Source organism: Myotis daubentonii, chromosome X (genome assembly GCF_963259705.1).
Source record: "Myotis daubentonii chromosome X, mMyoDau2.1, whole genome shotgun sequence".
Lineage (NCBI taxonomy): Eukaryota > Metazoa > Chordata > Mammalia > Chiroptera > Vespertilionidae > Myotis > Myotis daubentonii.
This window is the reverse complement of record NC_081861.1, coordinates 52,493,065-52,510,104: the sequence shown is the minus strand read 5'-3', so window position 1 is coordinate 52,510,104 and position 17,040 is coordinate 52,493,065. Positions and strand designations below refer to the sequence as shown.

The 17,040-nt window shown below is 42.6% G+C and overlaps 1 protein-coding gene across 4 annotated transcripts in view; it reads right to left on the bottom strand.

Moving 5' to 3' along the window:
- TSC22D3 (TSC22 domain family member 3) overlaps window positions 1–8,052 on the bottom strand; it is a 62,081-nt gene extending 54,029 nt beyond the window's left edge. Inside the window, exons 1-2 of one of the 4 annotated variants that reach the window (XM_059679814.1) lie at window positions 7,908–8,052; window positions 6,887–7,303 (exon numbers count right to left, since the gene is read on the bottom strand). In XM_059679814.1, the coding sequence (XP_059535797.1) occupies window positions 6,887–7,197 (311 nt within the window). In that variant the 5' untranslated portion in view covers window positions 7,198–7,303; window positions 7,908–8,052. Of the gene's footprint in view, window positions 1–6,886; window positions 7,543–7,655; window positions 7,813–7,907 lie in introns of those variants that run through there. The other 3 variants (XM_059679813.1, XM_059679812.1, XM_059679811.1) reach the window with 3 other exon arrangements.
- Window positions 8,053–17,040: the final 8,988 nt, after the last annotated feature.

Below are 17,040 nucleotides of genomic sequence, written 5' to 3'. Positions count from 1 at the left end.
ATTCCCTGTGAGCTGTCATCCTGAACAAAGTTCTAATAAACAAACGCTCACAAAGTAGTCAATGACGAGTAAAGATGTCACATGTTAGTCTTTTAAAAAGTAAACCCTGGGAAGTAAACCAGGGTAGACCCTGGCCATTCATGAGACAATAAAATTTTTGCTAGTTAGTCCCTTATTCATGAGAGCCCAGAAAGAATATCATTTCCCCCATAAAACTTGCATTTCCATCACTTTGTTAAACTTCTTAGCTTTCTTTTCATTATAATCACTAGCACTAGGAGCTTATCAGGGAGGGGGGCATTCTCCCCAAAGAAACAAACATTTGTTTATTTCATGAGAGTTACTTCATTTATATGAACTCTGATTAGAGGACCACAAAATTGGGTTGAAAAGGAGGGACTGAGCAACTGCACTCCTAGGTAGAGACTCAAAAGGTTTGAAAGAAGGAACTCAAAAAGATAATGGTACATCAATGTTCATAGCATCAGTCTTCACTAAAGCCAAAAGGTGGAAATAACCCAAGTGTCCATGGATAAACAAAATGTGATATATATATATATATATATATCAGTCATAAAAAGAAATAAAATACTGATATATGCTATGACATGGATGAACCCTGAAAACATCATGCTAAGTGAAACAAGTCAGACACAAAAGACCACATGTTATATGATTCTACTTATATGAAAACTCTAGAATAGGCAAATTTAGAGACAGAAAGTAGAATAGAGATTACCAGGGGATGGGGCAGGGGAGGAGAATGGGGAGTTACTCTTTAAGAGGTACAGAGTTTCTGTCTGGGGTGATGACAAAGTTCTGGAAATGGATAATGGTGATGGCTGTACACAGCATTATGAATGTACCTTATGCCACTGAATTGTACACTTAAAATGGTTAAAGTGGCAAATTTTGTTATATACAATTTACTGCTATATATGTAGCATGATATAGATATAGATATATATCTAGATAGATATAGAGATAGAGATAGAGATAGAGATAGAGATAGAGATAGAGATAGATATAAAAAGAGCCAGGGTCCATAACATCCAAAACGACCAAACGGACAACCAAACACCAGAAGTCAGTCCTGCAGTCAGTGCTGGGTTGCCGTGGCGACCCAGCACTGACTGCCAAGGGGGTTGCAGATCAAGCCCTGAGAGAGGCCTGGAGGGAGAAGCAGGGTCTGATCCGCAGCTGTTGATCAGCCCTTGCCTCTCTCTCTCTCCAGGCCTTGCCAGCAGCTGCAGGGGCTGTTGATCAGCTCCGCCTCTCTGATCAGGCCTGGAGATAAGCCCAAGACACTGAATGGCATAGAAACCAACCAATCAGAGCTTAATCTGGGTGAACTAGGAAGGCAGAACCTAAGGTAGGGGCTGAGGAGGGGTTTTAAGGGCAATAGCTGTTTGGTGTAAGGTGTAAGAAAGTGTTTCAATTTTTTAATGACCAGTTTGGCAGTATAGTGCATATGGCTGGCTATCAGTCCAGATATAAGGATTATGTACTTTTGTCCGCCAAGAGCATCTTCTCCTGCTGAAAAAGGCTCCCCCCGCCCCATTTAAGCAATCGTATCCTATATAATCTATCTATACTAATAAAAGGGTAATGTGCTAATTAGACCAGGTCGACCGGCCATCTTCCAGACGTCCAACTTCCTTCTGGACAAAGCCATGGTGGTGGGGGCCAAGGTAGAGGCAGTTAGGGGCGATCAGGCTGACAGAGGAGGGCAGTTGGTGTGAGATCAGGCCGACAGGGGGTTAGGGGCAATCAGGCTGGCAGGCAGAGGCAGTCAGGAGCAATCAGGCAGGCAGGCAGGTGAGTGGTTAGGAGCCAGCAGTCCCAGATTGTGAGAGGGATGTCCGACTGCCAGTTTAGGTCTGATCCCACAGGGGTCCCCGATTAGAGAGGGTGCAGGCTGGGCTGAGGGAAACTGCCCCCTCCCCCTTGCACCAGGCCACTAGTATATATATGTAGGGAATATATATATATATTTTTTTCATATATATATTATATATATATTTCATATATATTTCATATATATATTATATATATACACACATATATATGTATATACACATACACATACACATACATACATACATATATATTAGGTATGCTGGTAGAGCACTAGGGTCACTCATAGGCAAAAGCCTCTTAGCATGTGTGCCTCAGCAAGAAGACAGTTTATCTCCTATCAACTTTCTCTTGAAGTATTCAAACCATGAATGTTAAGTTGCAAATGCATTGTGTTTTTAATAGAAAATGCCTTAATCAGAGTGCCTATTCTTTGTTAGACCAGTAGGCGCTTACATTACATTACTTTGGGCTAGGGAAGAACTATCCAAGCTTGATACCAAAAGCAAAAATCACAAAGGCAAAGAATGGCAGGCTTAACCACATAGAAACCTCTCTACAGCAAAGAACTCCATCGTCGAAATCAAATGGCAAATTAGTTGACAAAGGTTGCGATCTCTAATTCAGAGTTTCTCATGGTGTGATCAGCATACCACTGTGCTATGGGAGAGGAGTTTTAGATGGTTCCTAGACAGAAAACTGTATCTTAGGCACTACAGCAGGCAGGCCCGGAGAATAGTTTGGCCCCTCAAATCACACCGTGTAAGTAGCTACATCCTTAGAAGTCAGATCCGGGAATATACACTTATGAAATCATGAACTCTGAGACTCACTTAGAGAAGCACAAATAATTTTTTGCATTTTTTCTTGGAAATCTGATCTCTCCCTTTACTACTATATATGAACTCAGTAAGGGAAGGTGAATGAATTAGAACATGTAAAGCAATTAGAAATATTCGCTATTGTCATTTTTCTGAGCCTGTAAGTGTGGGAACCAGCTGGTGACAGCTCAGAAGCTTAAAGGCAGGGTCCTAAGGCTTTTAAAGCCACAAGGGAACTCCAATTCAGAATATGTCAGACTACCCCGGGCAGGTATGTGTGCTCAGGAGCCAAAGGCAGCAAAATAGAGCTGATTAAGAAGTTTTGGATAAAGTCTTTGAAGTAAATCTGAATTACAGCAACAACAATAACAACAACAGAATATGGCAAAAGTTTCTATTTCAGGTTGCTACCCCTTATTGATCAAAGAATTAAGGCCCCTCAAACTTCAACTTTACCAGTTTTTTCATAGGCTACATTTAAATTGGAAATTTTAGCTGTTTGCCCAGCATATTCTACCTGCCTCCTAAATTTTCTAGTTTTAGAAGCATATTCAAATGATAAGGTTGAGTCCCCTCATAATAGGGTGACCAACCATTCCAGTTTCCCTGGGACTGTCCCAGTTTAAACATTGAAAGTCCCATGTCCCAGAAAGGTATGGTTGGTCACCCTACCTAATAAGGATATTTTAAACATTTGGTTAGTTTCTCAGCTAATATTTACCTCTGCTTAACAATTTTTTCTTAATAGACAATTATTTAGTGTCTGACTGATCTTAGGTGGAGTTTTCCTCTGCTTTTCATTGTGAAGCATCGGACAAGTTACTTAATTTCCCAAGCCTCAATTTTCTTTGTTATAAAATGAAGAAGGGTGATAGTACCCATTTCATGGGTTGGTATAAATATTAAATGAGATTAGGCAGATATAATGTTTAGTGCAAACTATAAATGCTCAATAAATGTTAGCTATTAATCTATTATAGTTATTAGTTACCTAACACAAGATTAAAGGGATGGTGTTTAAAACACACCTCTCAATAGTTTAGAGTAACCATTTACATACCAACAAACCACATGCCCATTACCACTGAGTTATGAGTATACATACAGCACTGTCCATCAGGACTTCTCCCAGACTATTAGAGTTACACACGTGGTTCAAACATAAAACAAACACAAAAATCACATTTAAACCTTAATAAGGATTTTCCAAGACTAGGTTAAAGTTGCTTTTTTACCTTTTACAATTGTTACACCAACACTTAAGCAGTCATCTAACCAAAAAAACCTTTATTGCATACGGGCTATATAACTAAGAAACTCAGGGAAAACCAAATGAGTGTAAAACACACCGCCTACCCTCAAACTGCTTATTTTCTTGTGTTCTAAGGACACCGGGAACTAAGCTAGGAACAAGGGAAGGGTCAAGGCAAATAACCAGACAGAAATCAAGAATGTGCCCCACCCCTCCCAAGAATAGAGGAACCCTTCCAGGAGGAAAATGGGCTGCAGGAGGAGGGGCAGGGAGAGTCTCTTCTCCAGGAGAGGTAGCCTTGAAAGTAGACAAATTAAAAGGGGAAAATACACCCCAACAGGAATTTGAAATATCAAAGCATTAAATGGAATAGAAGTAAAACTGATGACTTAAGTATAAATGTATTCCAGGGAATAAATGAAGTAAGAAAGAAAATTTTCACTCAGAAGAAGTCTTTCCAGCTCAGATATTGGAAAAGCCCCATGACCAGCAATAATGGTCTCCTACTTCTACTAATGAGCATGTGATTCTAGGTAAAACCTAAAGCAAATTCAGAATTCCTAACCTCAAATGTCTCAGTTATCAAGAAAAATGTAAGAACATCTTGTCCTGCTAGAACTAGAAGGCTGTTACCACAGGACCCTGTCACATTCCCTAGCCTTACAGAAAGAACAGCTTATCTGTTTTGGACACTGAATTGCTTTGATCCCAGGAGGCAAGGTGCTCAGATCCACAATTCGCTCGGCTCCCTCCACCAATGCCCTCAGTGCCCCTACACCCCTACCTGATATCATTTCTATGCTTTGCCAATAACCAAACCCCAATTTACAGGTGTCAATGGACTAGGTGACAAAGGAGGTCTTTCCATTGGAGAAACCCAGACAACCAGAAAGCCTCCCAAGGTGTGGTACAAGTGAACACTTTGATCTCAGGCTCTCAGTCTCACACCTCACTCACCTAGATCCAGCCCTCCTAGGCCCCAAGCCTAGTAACCCAACTGAGGATGTGTCCCCTCTTACACATCAATAAGGCCATTCTGGGGCAGTTTCTCTCCTAGTTGAAAGAGTACAAATGTGGCAGGAGCTCTTTCTAGGTATATCAGTCACCCCGCCCCCACTGCCACTCTCCTACCAAGTTGAGCTGGATTGTTAGGAGCCTGTTAGGGCTTTTGCTCGGTCGTGTTGCAGCATCTGTGGTCTGAATACACTTATACTAATCTTTCATCAGAAATGAAGACTCCCTAAAAACCCACTGAACAGGGCCTGGTTTTGTTGTTGTTTTTTTAAAACAATGAAATAAATTTATACCTAATGTGAAATAATAGATGAGGAAGAGCTTTGATGGGGGCGGAAAATGCCTGAGAAATACAACTTGTTATGATAATGCTAGCGAAGTCAGCAGCCCTGCTTGTTCCCTCCTGGAACTTCTGGGGTTGCAGCGGTAAACCTGGTCTGAACACTAAGTGAGGGTAGTTCCTGCCAATTTTGATTGCTTTTAAAATTCCCTCTTTGTGCCTCACTGGAAAACCACCCAGTTATTCAAATATTCTGTGGTGCTCACAATTGCTTATTACCTTGTCTGAGCACACCACCTGCCCATGATCTGGGCTCTCAGAACCAGAAGGTACATTAGAGACGAGAGAAGTCAGGTGACTTGCTCAGGCTCACACAGTGAGGCAGGGCTATAACTTCTATTACATATAACCCAGGTCTCCCACCATGGGGTTGTCTTTCATGCATTTAACCTCCATCATTGAGAAAAAAAAATAAAATGCACACCGTACACACACACACACACACACACACACACACACACACCTGTGCCCTGTTATCATGGTTCCCAAAACACCAAACCCACTGCAGTTGTGTCTTCTAAAGTTGCCTCCCCTGGCTCGAAATTGCCTCCGTTGTACCAAGACTGGCTCTGACCAGACTGTCTCAGACTAGAGGACTATAGACACCTTGGGGCTTCCCAATGTGTTTCTCTCCTCCCATTCTCTTCCTTTTACCCTTCAGCAGGATTTCTAGAAAGTCTGACCCTCACTCTCCACACTCCAACAAACATCTGCAATGACATGGATTCATCCACCCTCCCGTCTTAGGACTTTCTCTGGGGCTGCGTTTAGCCATCATTGGAAATTGAAGGATGTGACATGGAGGAGGTGGAAGTATCCCACCCAGAGTCTCAAGAAATTCTCAAGGTTCCATAATTTTTCTTATTCCCCACCTGCTGCACATCAGCAGCCTCTTAGTTTGTCTTGACATTTTCCCTGGCCTCACTGTCAGTCAGTGCCATTCAGTAATTTCAAAGCCCTCGAAGTTTCAATCTGAGTTTGCATATTTATAAATGGGCTTTTGTGAAGAGTGGAACTTAGATCCTAAGACAGTGATGGCGAACCTATGACACGCATACTCATTTTTTTGGTTGATTTTTCTTTGTTAAATGGCATTTAAATATATAAAATAAATATCAAAAATATGTCTTTGTTTTACTATGGTTGCAAATATCAAAACATTTCTATATGTGACACGGCACCAGAGTTAAGTTAGGGTTTTTTCAAAATGCTGACACGCCGAGCTCAAAAGGTTTGCCATCACTGTCCTAAGAGCAGCTCACAGCAGAATTTCCAAAGTGGCAGCGGAAATTATGCATTGGAGGAGGGGGTGCCCCCAGCTACTTCCAAACCATCTAGGGATCTAGCCACTTTCTAGGCTCCAGCACCTTCTTAGGAAAACCTCTGCAGGCACACTTCCAAACAGAGTCCCCCCCCTGCCAGAAGTCCCCTCCACCCCACAGGACTCCAGGTAGCCTCTGGGTTGGTCACAGCAGCCTGAGAGCCCAGCCTACTTAGTGCCCCCTCATGAACTTCCTGGTAGCCCCTTTTGTCCGAGGTGAGGGTACAGCAGCAGCTGGTGCGAGCCAGGACGCATGCCCACCCGTCTGCTCAGACACTCACCTGTGGAAGAAGAGCAGGATGGACAGCATGGTCTGGTCGATGTTGCGGTTGCAGATACCCTCGTTGAGCAAGTAGCAGGGGTCTCGCAGCACGGGTTCTAGCGAATCCTGCCGCATTATGTTGTTGAGCTTGTCGGTGTTGAGGTTCTCAAAGATCAGCTTCTCCTGAAACTGCCGAAAGTTGCTCACGGTGGGGCTGCCTGGGCTCTTGTTCTGCCCGCTGCTGTCTCCACTTCGGTGGGCCAGGTCCAGGCAGCAGTTGCAGCAGTCGAGACCAACAGGTGAGCGGCAGTCGGTCTTGGGCTGGGCCATCTTCTCAGGCTCGGGGGCCGCCTGGCCTGCCAGGTCTGGGGCGGCTGGCAGGTGCGCGTCCGCCGCGTTGGCCTGAGGAGACTCCAGGGTGTCTGGAAAAAGCAAGCTGCTAAGAGAAAAGTTGGAAATTAGTGCCTCCAGCTAACCACCCTCGAATTGGCCCCCTTCTGGCTGTGCCGCTCTGGGTTCGAATAGAAACAGCTGGACAAACAGCTCGGAGCGGATCCTTGGGGCTCACTTCCTTTTCTTCCTCCTCCTCCTCCCCCTCCGCTAGGAGGCCCGGGCCGCCCCCGAGGTGCCACTCGCTGCCCCAGCGCCGTCCCAAGTTTCCCAAGTGTGAGCCAGACTCGGGGTGGACCTGTGGCAGCAGGAAGGGCGGGCAGCAGGGCAGAAGGAGAGCCGGGGCGCGCCCTCGTTTTCCCCTCTTTGCTCCCTCCCTCCTCGACTCGCTGGCTCACCCGCTCTCCGGCTCCCCTGGGCTGTGCCGGCTGAACGGTGGCAGGAACCCAGCGCGAGTGAGTGAACTAGCGAGCTGCACGCCCAGGAGTCTGCACGGGCCGTGGCAGCAAGTAAATTACCCCCCGGGGGCCGACGGAGACCGCTCCAGCTTCCCTGGGCGGGCGCCGGCCCTAACCCGCTCGGTCCTGCCCCCAAACCCCCGCCCCGCCCCGCCGCACCCACGCGCCCTCACACCACACGGCGGCTCGCACCCTTGCCCGCTCAGTTGTGCCCAGCGCCTCAGCTCAGGCTCTCTCGCCCCTCACGGCGCATCCTCCGCCAGAAATCTATGAGTAGCCGAGCTGGGGGTGCCGCTGCACCCTGTTCTCCAGCTCAGTGGGAGGGCGAATATTCCTGATCCCACCGCGGACGGTTCCCCCTACAGGAGAGATGCGGCCCTCGAGAGCCCTACTAGTTAGAGCCGTACACCGCGGCGCTCCACAAACCTCTTTGGGGGCGGGGGTGTTACAAAGAGAAACGTTTGCTCCCACAGAAAGTCTGAGCGTGCGGGACACACTTCAGGACTACCCAATAAATGCCTTAAACAAAACTCACAGAAGCACGATCAAACTTCCCTCGGTTTTGTCCCTTTCTTCTCACTTCACTTATCTTTCCTTCTCTCCCCCCCACTAGCTGTCTCCTCTCTTCCCTAAGCCCCGCCGGAGGAGACCTCTGTCCTGGCTTCCGGGAATGCAAGCTCCCCGGCAGGCTCTTCTCCCTCTTTTTTTTTCCCCCCCTCTCCCCTCACCCCCTTCGGTCTTTCTGCGCTTTTTCTCCCAATTCTTTCTTTTTTCTCTTTCTTTATCCATTTCCGCTTTCTTACTTTCTCTTTTGCCCCTTTCTTTACTCATTTCTTTTTCTCCTTTTCTGTATTTCCTCATTTACCCCTTTCCGTCCCGGTTTTTCTTTTTCTGTCATGGACTTCTTTCTTCCCCTTCTTTTCCCTCATTTTATTTTACCTTTCCTTTCCTCACTTCAGCGCGCCCCCTCTTTCACCTCAATTTTGTCCCTTTCTCTTTTCTTCACTTTTCTTTCCCTACCTTTCGAACTTGCGCTCCCCCGTCTTTTTCCTCATCTGCCACGGTAGTTGACCTCTGCCCTTTCCCTTACCCTATTAAGACCTGTGGTGATTGGTTATTCCGGAGCACAGGGGCGTCCTGAAACTGCCAGCTGAGGGGTCCTCCGCTCTGAAGAGAAGGTTACTCCAGAACGTCTGACGTAAGGTGAAAGGGGAGATTTGTGGAGAGCAAGGCAGATTGGCACCCCAGCTTTGTGAGATGCAGGGATGTGTGCTGGTAGATTTCCAAGACTTGGAGACTTGGAATACTTTGACTATATAGCATTAAATAATTATTGGTTCCTCAAAAAATTCAAAATATTTATGATGTCCAGTTTTCACATAAAATTCAAATGGATTTCAATTTCAGTCAGCACTCCCCGCCCCCCCCCCCCCCCTTCAGCTCCCTTCACAAGTCCCGGCCCTTGCAATAGAGCAGTATATACTGCCATCTTGTGTTTGAACATTGAACATTTTCTGCCTGGGACACAGAGCTCTTTGGGAGAAGCCAGAGGTGCCTCCTAGTGGAATCCATACTGCATGGGTTCTGAGAATAGGAGGAAAGGGAAGACAGATACATTACACCAGTGGTTCCCAACCTTTTTTTGGCCATGCCCCACCTAAGCACATTTAAAATCCTGATGCCCTCTCTGTGACATATAATTCTTATTATTCAAAAGATGAACTCCTATTCACATGGAGGAAACCTAAAAGTCTATTAACTTGGTCTAAACAAGTTTCCAAAGAACATGGCATCCATGAAAGAGAAAAATAAAAGAACAAAAGGACAGTTAAGTACTGAGGAAGAAATCACTATGAAATTGTTTAAACAATAACAATAATATGAAAAAAATAGCAAATAAAGTTTCAGAACATATAATAGATATGTCACAATATATATTTATATACTGTATATGAGGCCCCTAGAACCATAAGAAATGCAAAATAATGACTGTTAATAACTCATTCTTGAATTGTCCCCCTTAAAAATCAAATTGCCCCCCCCCCGTGGGGCGTGTGCCCCACATTGGGAACCACTGCTTTACATTAAGAGGGCCCATGGCCAAGTGGTACACCTGGACACCAATCTGGGTAGAGCCATCTTCTTTCTAGTGGAGATACACTTGCCTGAGTCCCTTTAGATTGGACTTCCATAATTTGAAATTCCCTCCATGTGCCACAAGCATCAGCCCCGTGATCAAAATCAAAGGGCAGCCAATAACTCCTGTTTCCAACTGGTCTTATGTGGAGTCTATAAGGCCCTATGGATGTTATATATCCCCACAGTTTCCAGAAATGGAAGGAGGGTTTCTCTCTCTGCTGTAGTGACCAGAAAATCAGAAACAAGCTTTACCTCTGGCTCTTGACAGGATCTCAAGATCAGAGATGAAAGAGGCATTTGGAGTTCACTGTCCAGACCATCAGAGCTAAGAATATAGCACCTGTGTTCTCACAGACTGCTGAGGATTCTTTGGTTTGATCTCTCAAAAGCCAATCCTTTATGTATGTTAATTTTCCCCTTTCTCCTTTTTCAATGTATTTTCTTTTTAAATTATACATTAATTTTTCCTTTTCTTCTTTTTAATGTTCTTGGGTAAAAGCCAGAGGACATAGTTGAATATGAAATTTCATATGCATTGTGTAGGCTTATAGCCTACTGAATTGTTTTTTAATTACAGTTTTTATGAATTTCCCTCTTGTTTATAATTATTTAATGTTAAACTTTATAACAAAATATATTAGCTCCATAAATGTTTATTTAAGTTGTGTTGAAGAACTGGAGGGACTTTTTGTTTTTATATTTGCCTTAGCTATCTTATCTTAATGAATAACCTTGGGACGAGGCCCTGGTTTTCTTCTTGGCATTTGGCACCATTAAACTCAAGATTTTGTCCCCTTGACATTTCTCTTGTAGTCCTTGCTCTCAAATAGTATTGTTAATAATTCAGTACAACTTTGCATATTATATCCAGGTATTTGTATATAAAGGTGTGTGAAATGGCACTTTTTAAAAAATTTATATATTTATTGATTTCAGAGAGGAAGGGAGACAGAGAGAGAGAGAGAAAGAGAGAGAGAGAGAGACATCCATGATGAGAGAGAATCATTGATCGGCTGCCTCCTGTACGCCCCCACACTGGGGATCAACCCTGCAACCCAGGCATGTGCCCTCGGCCGAAATCGAACCTGGGACCCTTCAGTCCGCAGGCTGACGCTCTATCCACTGAGCCAAGCCGGCTAGGGCCTGAAATGGCACTTTTATCAGTGCCATTTTCTTAATCTTAGGTGAGGGCCACTTTACTTTTCCCCCATAAAGATTAATAAATGATTACCATTTAATAATTAAAAAAAACAGTAGTGGTAATAGTATAAGGCCCTGGTACTCAAGAATCTCTAATGTTTAGATCTTTAAGAACTGATTTATCTTACTATCATTTGGGTTCCCATCCTCCTATTACAACTTGGATTTACTATATTCAAAATTGACACATTTTTCTCTTGCTTAAATTCAAATACATTCCCCTGTGGGAGGATCCCAACTAAAAGTGTTGACAATGGTTACTTCTAAGGAGGGGGGGGGGGATTAAGTGTGGGAGGAAAGAAGTGAAAGAGGGATATTTTCTAGGTTTTGTAAAAATATATATATATATTTTTATTTTTAGAGAGAGAGGATGGGAGAAGGAAAGAGAGTGTGAGAAACATTGATATGATAGTGAAACATCTATCAACTGTCTCCTACATGCCATACACCAGGATTGAGCCTGCAACCCAGCATATGCCCTGACCAAGAATCTAACTAGCAACCTTTCAGTGCACAGGATGATGCCCAACCAACTGAGCCACATCAGCCAGGGTGGGACTTTCTAGTTTTATTATTTGCCAAAAATTAGTATGTTTTGCTTGCATAAACTAAATATTTTTATTATAAAAGTAATACAAGATTATTTTATAAAATTGCTAATGCAGGATGTTATTATTATTCTCTGAATTTTTAAGTCTTTATTCTAGACCAAACAACTTATAATATTGATAACAATAGTTAACATGAGTGAACCCTTACTATATGCAAGGCACTATGCTAAGAGGCTTTACAACTGTTTACCATTTATTCCTCATAGTAAGCCTATGAGTTGACCTTATTTTACAGTTTGTTTTATAGATAGATATTAAAGAAGTCTCAAAATTCACTAACAATTCTGCCATTCAAGAGAAACTTTTATTTTAGCATCTCTTTATATAACTGTTTCATAGAAGTAATATATTATTGCATCCTAACTTCTATAATGTTTTCTTCTGGAACTCATAGTCTGGTATTGGAGTATGTGTATATGTGTATTATGAGATACAAGTTGTGGTAGAAAGAAGCACAGGGTGGTGATGGGAGGAATGCAGAGTGGGCATACCTACCCCAGATTATAAGGGTCTAGGAAGGCTTCCTGGAAGAGGTGATGCTTAAACCGAGCCTTGAAAAATGAATTGGGAAGGCTGATCCTATTTTCTACTGCCTAGTAGGCATTAATCTAATGAGATAGTGGGCATAAGACACTTAGTGCCTAACAAATAATAGGGACTCAATAAATGATAAATATTATTATTACCTGCCACTTTCAAACAAATTTGAATGACATCTTGTGTTTGCTATGAGGAATAAATGTGATAATGTATGTAAAGTACTTAAGCTAGTGTCTGGCACATGATAAGTGTGCAGTAAATGGGGCAGTTGATGTGTTGGTGGTGGTTTTATTATTTTTAGGTTCTACTGCACTGAGATGGAATATTTTGTCCCTGATTTTCTGGGTTGTCTGACTCTGCAGTTTGTCCTGTTACATTATTTCAGATATGATGTCTCCAAGCATGCTTATGTTTGGAGCTTTTCCTTATAACAACCATTGGCCCAACCATCACTACCACTGTCACTGACCATGTGGTGTGCTCAAGTTGTAGTCTCCAAAAGTATATAGAAAATAGAAGAGCTGATGGTAGAAGAAATGAAGCAGAACCCTGGTTGCCTTAGAAAATACAGTTACAGTTTTTATGCATTCCTCTCTTGTTTATAATTATTTTATAAATAATTATAAAATTGTTTATAAATTAATACATTTATTAATGGGATAGACTCCGGTTTTCAGATCAGTACAGCCCCTGTATTGCTAAGCTGAAGGCAGCTAGTAGAAGTGAATCAAAAGTTTTCCCAATCTATTTTGGCACTTTCATTGTCTGGATCAGAGGGTATAGTGTATATAGACCACAAGTATGCTCCTTAGCCCAACCTCATCTCCCCATAAAAGCCAGCAGAAACTCCTTCCCCATTAGAAGTTGGCAGTCATTCCTCCCCCCGTCCCAGTTTCCCTAGCTAGTGCAACTCTACATTTTTTCAGAGCTTCATGGATATTTTAATGGGCATTTTAAATTGGCGAGAATTAGACATTGCTAGCTTCTTGCCCTATTAATCCAGAATTCCCCTGGATATAATTGATCTTCTCACTAAAGACTTCAGTGAGAAGGCACAAAAGTCTTTGGCTTTTCCATTGTCCTTTGTTACTACCTTTTCACCCCTTTCCATCTTGGGGATCTTGTTTTCATCAGTCATCACATTTTACCCAACACAGACGTCATCTTGCTTTTTGTAAGAAAAAAGAAAAACTGTGCTGTATTTTCCCAAAATCTTGATCTCCTCTGGAAAGAAGAAGGGTAAGGGCAGAGGGAAGCTGACTGAACCTGGGAGCTGGCTGTCAGGGTGTGGAGGTGAGGAGGATTGGGGGGGAGGGGTGGGAGTACTGCTTTCTGTCTTACTGTATAAGCTTAGAATTCATGCAAATTATAGAGGGCAGGGCAGGAGGAAGGCAACCATCTTGCAGAGATCTCTTGTAAGGTTTTTTAAAAATATATTTTATTGATTTTTTACAGAGAAGAAAGGAGAAGGATAGAGAGTTAGAAACATTGATGAGAGAGAAACATCGATCAGCTGCCTCCTGCACACCCCCTACTGGGGATGTGCCCGCAACCAAAGTACATACCCTTGACCGGAATCGAACCTGGGACCCTTGAGTCCACAGGCCGGCACTCTATCCACTGAGCCAAACCGGTTAGGGCTCTTGTAAGGTTTTGATATTGTTTGTACAGCCCCAACTGATTAGGGGGTCCCTTACCTAATAAAAATAAAAAATGGTTTGTGTTGTTTTTGTTTAATATACTTCCAGAGGTATCTCTCCCTTTTTGTATTAACTTTTGAAATCTTGACACAGAGCACTCAGATTGATCTATTTGCCCTCATTTCTATTCCTTGGAGCATTCTTGTTTACCTTTCTGTCACCTCTGGAATTCTGGACGTGGCTTATCTAGCCCTTTGTCACCACGCCAATATGTTGACATCAGGCAGCCTCCAACTTGTACACAGGGTGAGATCTCAAAGTTCATTCTGAAGTCAATTGTTTGGAAGGTGACATGCATTTTTCCATAAGAGAAAAAATATTATAAATGGTTGTTATATTTCCAGGTCAGCCCACAAAAGATTCTTTTTTTAGCTTTAATGTACTATAACTGTGGCCCATTTGCAATGAAAAAGTAGAAATCTTACTAATTCAGCAAAAAACAGAAGATGGGCCAATGGAATAAGAAATGCTTTAGCTTGACTGTTGGCTGGCCCTGGAACCAAGAAGGCAGAATTGGATGAGGTAGATGAGACTTTCATGGAGGCTCTCAAGGAATTTCGTGGATTTTGGAAGGCTGGAGAGGGTTGTATCACTAGTTCTTTATTTTTTCTGACTTTACTTCAAAACTGATGGCTTTCATTAATACTACTATATACTGAACACTTACTGTGTGTTAGACACTGTGTCAATTGACATACCTGATTCACAGTTCATCCTCACAACAGCACTATGAGGTAAATACTATAATAACCCTTATTTTACAGATGAGGAGACTGAAGTTCAGAAAGTTAAGGAACTTTATGACAGTTATATTCTGATAGCACAATTGGAAATGGAGTTAGTGGTTTCCCACTCGCCAAACCCTTGCTTTACAATATGTGCCCAGCCACCCTTTTCCTTATCTGAGTATCATGAGAACTATTCCTAGGACTATCAGCCATGATTAGAGTTGTTTATTATTTCACAAAGGAAACAAAGATCAGAGAAATCAAGAGCAGTAGAGGGAGGGAGAAAAGAAAGGAGGAACAAAAGGAGTTTTGCTAGGCAAAAGTTCAACTAAGAAACCAGGTACAGCAGTGCTTCTCAACTGTACTGTGCATACAAATCACCAGATGCTTGTAAAAATGCAGACTATTACTCAGCAGGTCTGGAGAGGGGCCTGAGATTCTGCATTCCTAATAAGCTCCCAGGTGATGTTGCTCCTGTTGGTTCATGGCTGACGTTTTTTGTTTGTTTGTTTTTGTTTTGTTTTGTTTTGTTTTGTTTTGGTGCCGAAACCCGGGAGCAAACCAATGTGGCTGACGTTTTGAATAGCAAGGCTATATGGTGCAAATAATACATAGACAAAAAAATTTAAGCATCATTAACACCTCATTTCTAATTTAATCAGGATCAGCTGTTACACTGAAGTCACCAAATATTCTCTTTTCTCCTGTAGGCTGTCCCCAGGCCATTGCCTCTGCTTTGGCTCTGCCTATCTGTTTCAACTTATACTCAACTGTGCTTTTAAATATAGATCCAGAGACAAATGTTTGGGGAGGGAGGGGTTAGAGCAGTGGTTCTCAACCTTCTGGCCCTTTAAATACAGTTCCTCATGTTGTGGCCCAACCATAAAATTATTTTCGTTGCTACTTCATAACTGTAATGTTGCTACTGTTATGAATCGTAATGTAAATATATGATATTCAGAATGGTCTTAGGCAACCCCTGTGAAAGGGTCTTTCAACCGCCAAAGGGGTCGCGACCCACAGGTTGAGAACCGCTGGGTTAGAGAGCAACCAAAGGACTTGTACGCATGCATATTAGCATAACCAATGGACACAGACACTGGGGCCGTGGGGGCTTGCCTGGGGTGGAAATGGCTGGGGGTGTCAATTGGAGGAAAGGAGACATATGTAAAATTTGAGACAATTAAAAAAGAGAGAGAGAGAAAATACAAAAAATAAAGTTTTTAAAAAGAAAAAAATAAATATAGGTGTTAAAGACATATGAGCATCTTCTACCACTCTGAGCTCTTAAGCAGTCTCAATCAGGCATTAGTTTCTCTTAGCACAAACTAAATCTCTGGCCACCAGATTCCAGGTCTCAACAGCTGTTCTCAGCTCTCTCTTTCTACTACTAGGAATATTCTTATGACATATAACACTGCTGTCCTAGCTCTTTTTAAAAAATACATATTTTTATTGATTTCAGGAAGGAAGGGAGTGGGAGAGATAGAAACATCAATGAGGAGAGAATCATTGATTGGCTGCCTCCTGCACAACCCCACAGGTGATCGTGCCCACAACCCAGGCATGTGCCCTTACCGGGAATTGAACCGATGACCTCTTGGTACATAGGTTCAGTGCTCAACCACTGAGCCAAGCCAGCTGGGCTCTTTTTAATTTCCTTTCTTAGAGCTACTTCCTTCATCTGCAGCAGGAAACAGCCTGGCATTTTAGAGACCAGATCCTTATTTTTTCTGCTTAGTTGAAATAATACCAAGCATTAGTTTAAGGCAGTCATTGAAAAGATTCTTTGCAGAGTCCTCCCACCAATTCCAGAAGGCCAGTAAAATTTGTTTCCTGGAAGGTTATTTGTTTTATCTTGCTACCTTCTTTTCTTCCTCTCCTTAAGATTTTGATTGTGATCATTTTGAGCCATTTAAGCTTTTCTTCTATTTTTAGATTCTCTGACTCATTCTTCCCCAATAACAAGAGTCAGGGAGGGCCTTCTATTCTAGCCAAGCTCTACTTTTAAAAGTAGGAAATAGTTCTCACAGTGTCTATAAATCAACTTGATGATCTGTAGTCCACAATGACTCAATTGCTTTTCCATTTTCTCTCTCTCTGTGGCCTTTCTAACTCCCTTCACAGGTAAGTGTTCATCCAGCCTCCACTTGAACACACTAGATAGGTTCACATTTCATCTGTAGATAAATAAAAAACTGTGCTGAAAAACACCTGTAATCTTCTTTTTGTAGCTTCTATCCATTAATCTAATTTTTAACATATGGAGCAGAGATAACCCTTCAAATGTTTCATGACAGCTGTCATATCCTCTTTTAACCATCTCTTTGCTAGATCAAACATGCCCAATTCTTAATAAGTACTTGGTAGTTTCTTGAGCCTTATCTAGATGCACTATAGTTTGTAA